The 6,913-nt window shown below is 48.8% G+C and overlaps 1 protein-coding gene across 2 annotated transcripts in view; it reads left to right on the plus strand.

The window, feature by feature from the left end:
- Positions 1 to 6,913, plus strand: part of LOC103609101 (myelin transcription factor 1-like protein) — a 62,517-nt gene that overhangs the window by 9,597 nt on the left and 46,007 nt on the right. For both annotated transcript variants that reach the window (XM_008593466.1, XM_008593465.1), the window contains exon 2: positions 652 to 714. In XM_008593466.1, coding sequence (XP_008591688.1) covers positions 652 to 714 — 63 coding nt within the window. The remainder of the gene's footprint in view (positions 1 to 651; positions 715 to 6,913) is intronic.

Below are 6,913 nucleotides of genomic sequence, written 5' to 3' on the forward strand. Positions count from 1 at the left end.
CTCCCACATTCCCCTCAAGTCAGGTAATGGAACAAGGACTTTAAGGTCAACCAAGCCCGCTTGAGGGCACAGTGACAGTCCACATACTGCGGACCTTCGCTCCGTAGTCTGGATACAGGCACTGGCCCCAGGACCCCAGGCCACCTGGTCTGTGAGCAGTCAGTCTAAGGGGAGCCTTTTGCAATGTCGGAGGTGGAGCTCCCACAGAATCCGCTCTCCCAGACCCCAAGCACATCTTTTCATGGAGAAGTCTGGCTTCATATATGTGTGGGTGTGGTAACAAGCCCGGTCATAACCAGGCTCCACTGAACCTAAAGTAACAATAAGGGGAGGAAACGTGGGGTATTTGGAGGGAATAGAGATTTCTGGAGTCATCAGCCCAGTGACCAAGGATGCTGTGTGTTCCAGAGGCTGTAGACTCCTAAGCAGTTCCCACAATTCATGATCCTTCTGGAAAATATCATTGTGCTTGGAAGGAAGGAGGGATCAAAGGTTTGTATGTGGGGGCAGCGATTAATGACCGAGGGAGCTTCCAGCTCAGTTCAGCCTCCTCCAAGCAGCGAGGGTGAGCCATAAAGAGAGTTTGCTTTTTGGATGAATAGGAAAGTTAATTGTTTGAGTAAGTTACCCAGCTCGCATTTTCAATTGCAGGTGCCCCACGCCTGGCTGCGACGGTTCTGGACACATCACGGGCAATTATGCTTCTCATCGAAGGTATGTAGAGACACTGTCCCCCTCCTCAAACCGTTCTTACTCCTCCAAGCAGCAGCCCCTCCCTGCCTGGGCTCGAGCGCGTGCTGGGTCTGACTCCACTGGTGAGATCCCTGATCTGGAGACTCTCAGTGCCATAGGGCAGTGCTGCCCTCGCGGGACCCTGCAAAGAAAGCAAACTTCCACTTTCCAGCACCAACCGCTCCTCCCGTGACATCTCACTTGTATCGCAAGTGGCTCCACTGAGAGACATGTCTAAAGCCGTCTGGCAGTACCTCTTTCTAAATTGAAAGAGTAAAGGAAAAGCATTATCTCTAGAATATTAAAAGATGCCTGAGAGCAGCCATTCAGCAGCAAGCGTTCTAATACCACTGAGAGCTGATCTCTTAAATATTGAGATTTGAGCACAAAGCTGCGTGTTACTATAAGCAGGGATGAGCAGGGCTGAAAGCCTCAGAAGTGCTTAACCTCACAAAGTCTCGGTACTGTCACTCCCAAGGAGAGGGCAGCGTATGAAACGCGGCATAGAGACTCAGTCATGTGCGATGACGAAAAGACTATGCTTCCTGGCATTCAGTGAATACCGTATGAATGTCTATTTTATGGCAGATTCTATGATAGAAGAGAACCGAAAGGAACATTTGGTATTATTTTAAAAATTACCCAAGCCCCTGTTAAAGATGTGAGGAAGACTTCATTCGAAGAACTGCTGCAACAGGGTCCCGCAGTGGGGCAGAGAGATTGGACTCAACTCTGACTCCAACAGGACAAGTGGGGATTTATAGCCAAGGAGCAGGGTTGGGGGTCAGTGGATAGAAACTTACTGAGGAGACACTGAGGATGGGGGTTTCTGGCCTGACTTGATACGATTATTGCCGAAGGCAGGAGGGCGTGATAAGTCATCCAGGGTGGTCAGACTCCAGGGGCGGGGGGTTTTTGCTAAACTGACTTAGCAGGATTCTTGACCAGACTGGATTCTACAAGGACAGAGAGGGAAGCCCAAGGCAAGGCCTGGGCAGATGGAGGACTCCGAGGAGGCTGATGAGAGTTTGGTCAAGGAGAGAGTCTTCGTCAGCTCGTTGATCACAGAAAGGTGGATCTACCACATGCAGCTTAGTTAGCTCCCATGCCCTGGTGAGGAAGAGAGTGTTTCTGCACCAAGACCGACTTACAGTGACGTCTCCCACGACGGAAAACGGTGCCGCGTCTATGAAATAAACCACGCCACAGGACATGTGCTGCCTTTCCTCTCTCTAAATTTCAGATTATGAAATGGGCAGTTCAAATGCAGATGCTCTCTTCTGCTTTAAGCACTTCTCCCACAAGGAAAGATAAAAGAAAGAAGGAAAGTGAGGACAGNAAGGCCTGGGCAGATGGAGGACTTGGAGGAGGCTGATGAGAGTTTGGTCAAGGAGAGAGTCTTCGTCAGCTTGTTGATCACAGAAAGGTGGATCTACCACATGCAGCTTAGTTAGCTCCCATGCCCTGGTGAGGAAGAGAGTGTTTCTGCACCAAGACTGACTTACAGTGACGTCTCCCACGACGGAAAACGGTGCCGCGTCTATGAAATAAACCAAGCCACAGGACATGTGCTGCCTTTCCTCTCTCTAAATTTCAGATTATGAAATGGGCAGTTCAAATGCAGATGCTCTCTTCTGCTTTAAGCACTTCTCCCACAAGGAAAGATAAAAGAAAGAAGGAAAGTGAGGACAGTGAAAGCAAGTGTCTCTGCAGGTGACAGCTCCCACACCCCCCAGGGCCAGGGTGTCTGCACAAGTGGAGCAGTGACAGCCAACTGCCCAAGCTGTGTGGCCACCTGGTGACCAGACCCCGGTGGTCAGAGTGGGGGACCCTCACCCGGCTCCCCAGCGGGGTTTGGACAGGACTCACCCAGGGATTGCTTGGTCATTAAGATCCTACTGGAAGTATCATGTTCTTGCATTCATTGTCCAACCACTGGGAGCAATGCTCACACAACGCATGTCACCACATGGGAAGCACACTCTGTGGATGCCACCAAGGAGAGCAGAAGTGTGACATTTAGGGGGATTGTTCATTCTCAAAGAAACCATCTCATTCTCTTGATCAGGGTGTCTCAACCTCAGCACTGTTGGCATTTGGGGCAGATGATTCTCTTCTGTGGGGACGTCCTGTGCACTGTAGGACGTCGAGCAGCATGCTGGCCCACGCATTTGTGACAGCCAAAGATGTCTCCAGACATTGGTGAATGTCCCCTGCAGGGCCACTGCCGTAGACGGGGGTCAGGAGAGGTCGCATCGCGTTGACCTGGCTTCTCCAGGCGGTACTGAGCCAGCTGCTTGAATGTCGAGCAAGAGCTGGTGGCTCCTTCCAGAAAGGGGGCCAGAGCAGCGACTGGTTCACATCAAACAAACTTAAGAAAAAATGAATAAAAGATAAAACCCTCCAGTCAATTGTGAAAAGTCGAGTGCATTCTATACTAGTTTTTATTTTATCTTAGGAAAAATGTCTCAGTCCTCACATGGACAGAACTTCCAGCATTTTCTAATGTCCACACGAGTGAAAGTGAGCATTTCCTGGTCATTTCATGTCCAAATATCTGTTTTTCTACTAATGTTTTCTTTTTGGTTTGGCATCATGCAAATTTAGTCATAATTTAGTTTAAAAGTGACGCTCCCACTGCCGGTTCGGATCCTATATAGGAACGGCCGGTGCGCTCGCTGGCTGAGCGTGGTGCAGGTGGCACCACACCAAGGGTTGCGATCCCCTTACCGGTCACAAAAAAGACAAAAAAAAAAAAAGTAAAATAAAAAATAAACATTTGTATTTGTTTCACTTACATCTTAGAACGTTAGGTACTAATATAGCACAAACCTGTGATTGAAATATAATTTAAGTTTAAATTTAAACTATGACCTATGCCTGGAGTAAATAATTCCAGGGTTAATCAGTGGAGTTGGAAAGTAAATTTCGTTTCGTTTTTGGCAAGTTTGAGTACTGTGTACAAGCCCTGTAAAGTTTTAGCAGGATGAAAGTACAGTACCTCTGGTGGTGTTTCTTTCCCTTGTGTAGGCATTTAAATGGAGTTGGACACTCTGTTAATCAAAAGTGTTGCATTCAGTTCTTATGTAAATTAGCCACTAAAGAAAGACTGAGGCCTACAGTTAAACACATTTTATGTAAATTGGCCACTAAAGACAGACAAAAGCCAACAGTTAAATAAGCCAACTTCAGATTGTTTGATTCTTCCTGACTTTTTTTTTTTTGGCAGCTGGCTGGTAGGGGATCCGAACCCTTGACCTTGGTGCTATAACACCATGCTCTAATCAACTGAGCGAACCAGCCAGCCCTGGTTCATTGGTTCTTGATGGCATAAATACAAGAAGAAACACTGCGTTCAGTGTTAATCTGCTACTGTCCATTTCCCAGGAACATGAGATAATGTTACTGTCTACTGAAATTAAGGCTGTTGAGGCAAAAATAATTTTGTAAAGTTTATTGGGAAGCCAAATGTGAGGATGGACCTGGGAAATACATCAGAGAGACAGAGAAGTGCCTGAAGTCTAGTAGGAACAACAAAGCCTTTATAGACAGAAAAGGCTGAGGAAAGCAGAAACAAAGAGCAGAAAGTGGGTTGGTCATTTCAAAGTCATTTTCCTTATACGGTAGGGACAGGGAGACAGAACAGTAGCAAACTAACTGATCAGTTAACATCAGGTTGCTTCAGGCTGTCCTTTTCACTAGGACTAAGTATTGTCGCACCTACTGTAGATTTAAGCTGGCCAGTTCAGTAAGTTGTCTGTCACCTCTTTCTCAGACGGTCAGACCGCGGCCCGAGTGACGTGAACTTTAGCAGGAGTGACTCCACTCTGATCTGTACTGTGGTCCTTTGGGGTCCAGAGCAGAAACTTACTCAAAAACAATGGCTTCCTGTACTTTTATTTAACATCGTCTAAATGCAAACTATAGAGGAAACTTTATTTAGACAGTGATTCACTGGCCTTTTACTTTTCCGGTGGTGCCACGATTCAAGTTGGTCATATGAGCTCTATGCACCTTCATGGCCCTGTACAGGCCATCGTGAGAAAAGAAGTCACAGAATCATGATCCTCGGCACACTTAGGGTCACAGATCCATCCTGAGCATGCGTGGTATTTGTGGAACGTCTCCCTCCTGTTCCCAGGACAGATGCGCACATTCAGATTCTGTCCAGTTACAGGACGTCCACTCCTGCTGACTTTAACTGTCGCACGGGCTGTGAGTGTGGGGCCAGCACCAGCGTCCTCCTGCGTGCTGCTCTGGGAGTTGAAGGAAGTGTGGTTTGTCTGTCCTCCTCCGGCCACGCTGAGCACCAGGAAGCAATCCCGTTTCTTTTTGAATTGGAGGAAACCAAGGGGTTAAGTAGCAGAGATGGGATGCGAGCCACAGACCCACGTGCCCAGGATGGCCACGGGAGAGGGGCACCCAGGCCCTGGAGGTGGGGCCTGCCTTGTCCTTGCTCTCGTTTTACTGGTGGTGTGTTCTTCTGGTCTCTACATAACATCTGAACCTTTCCTAAGTTCGTTTTAACAAAGATTCGACTGTGATGTTCACTGAAAGCTTTGCTCTGCCTGCCGTCTGCAGTGAAGAGAGGAACCTTGTTTACTGACCTGCCTAGAAAGGTGTTCACTTAGTTCACTGTCAATATCAGGGTTTGTTGTTTTTCAACAAACAAAATGTTTCTTAAGGTTTTCCTCAAAGATCCTATTTTCCAGGCATCTTTCTACTTTCCTCTGACCCTTCATTGGGGCTATCTTTTCCTTCTGCAGTTTCCAGGCATGCTGGCCAGAGACCTCTCAGCACGCCTACGGACAGGTTTACTCTCATTTTCCCTGATCCAGTTCCATGCAGAAGTCATGTCTGTATTTTCCACAAATGATTTGTGCTGTAGGAGTCCGAATCTTGCAGGAACATGCCAATGGTCTTACTGAGCAACCACACCCTGTGGCAATCTGAACGGCTTCTAACAACGAAAGAGTAAACTTACCTAAGCACAAACTATGCACCAGGAGCTGCAGTGAGCGTCTCACATGTGTGATCTCCTTGTCCTATGAGATTGTTGTTATCCTAATTGGGAATGAGGAACCGGGGGGTGGGGGGGGCACGAGATCCCACCTCCTGGCCCTGTCAGCTCCGTGTTCTCCTGGGCATGTGCAGTCACTCTTTCATGACCATGTGCAGACTCTCAGTCCCCAGGATGGCAGCCGAGGGCCTGACAGTGTCTGTCAACTCAGGTCCCATGTGCTTTGGGGAGTCCAAGCAATGAACCCAAAGCCTTTCCTGCTGCGAACTGCAGGAATCACCAGGTCCTGAGGAAGACAGTGGAGAAGCCAGGCTTGAGGACACCAAAATTAGAAGCAAGTCTCCCTTCGAGGGTCTTGGGCCCTGGTCACAAAATTAGATGTTAGTCCTTACCAGGGAGCCTCTGGAACCTATCAGCAGGTCCACTGTCACACAGGCCGCAGGCCTGCTCAGCAGAGGGTCAGCTGAGTGCTTCCTTTGTCCTGGGTCTCCTGGTGCTATGACCAGCCTGGCACCACGTATGGTCTGGAGCTGAACCTTGAAGGGTGGGAAGGGTTTTCATGAGGTCATAGGGAAAAAGATATTCCAAGCAAAGGAACGGCGTTATAAAACATGTTATAACAGCAACAAATCAATGGACACTGACAGTCAGTGATTCAGTTTGGTAGAGTTTGGTTGTCAGTATGTGGGAGTGGCTGCAGATGGAACGCATTTCAGGAGTCTTGTTAAATTCAGTATAAGAGGTTTAATTAAACCTTGTTCTCTAGAAAATAAGGAGTCACCCGTGTGAGGGTTGCAGGGTGGGCTAGAGAATGTGCTGCTGAGACAGGGCCAGCGTCTGAACGCCCGCCTTGCAGGAGACGGCGCTCCCTGGGAGACTCGGCGCAGGTGACGGAGGCAGTGATGAGCTGCACGAGCAGGTCTGCTGTGGGAGAGCCCACGGGGGAGAAGCAGGGACTCAGAAGGGCGGCGTACGGGGCCGGAGTGCCCGCGGCCAGGTTGGACAAGCCGTGAACGGTGACATCACCGTCTGAGACGGGGAAGCCGCCAGGTAAAGTGGGGATTAAATTCTGTTTAAACCCACCGACTTTGAGATTCTCACGGTACATCCAGGCCAGCAAGGAGGAGGGTAAGAGGAGAAGCCACGCTTTCGGGGTCACCA

The sequence above is a fragment of the Galeopterus variegatus genome, unplaced genomic scaffold, assembly GCF_000696425.1.
Source record: "Galeopterus variegatus unplaced genomic scaffold, G_variegatus-3.0.2 Scaffold9195, whole genome shotgun sequence".
NCBI lineage: Eukaryota > Metazoa > Chordata > Mammalia > Dermoptera > Cynocephalidae > Galeopterus > Galeopterus variegatus.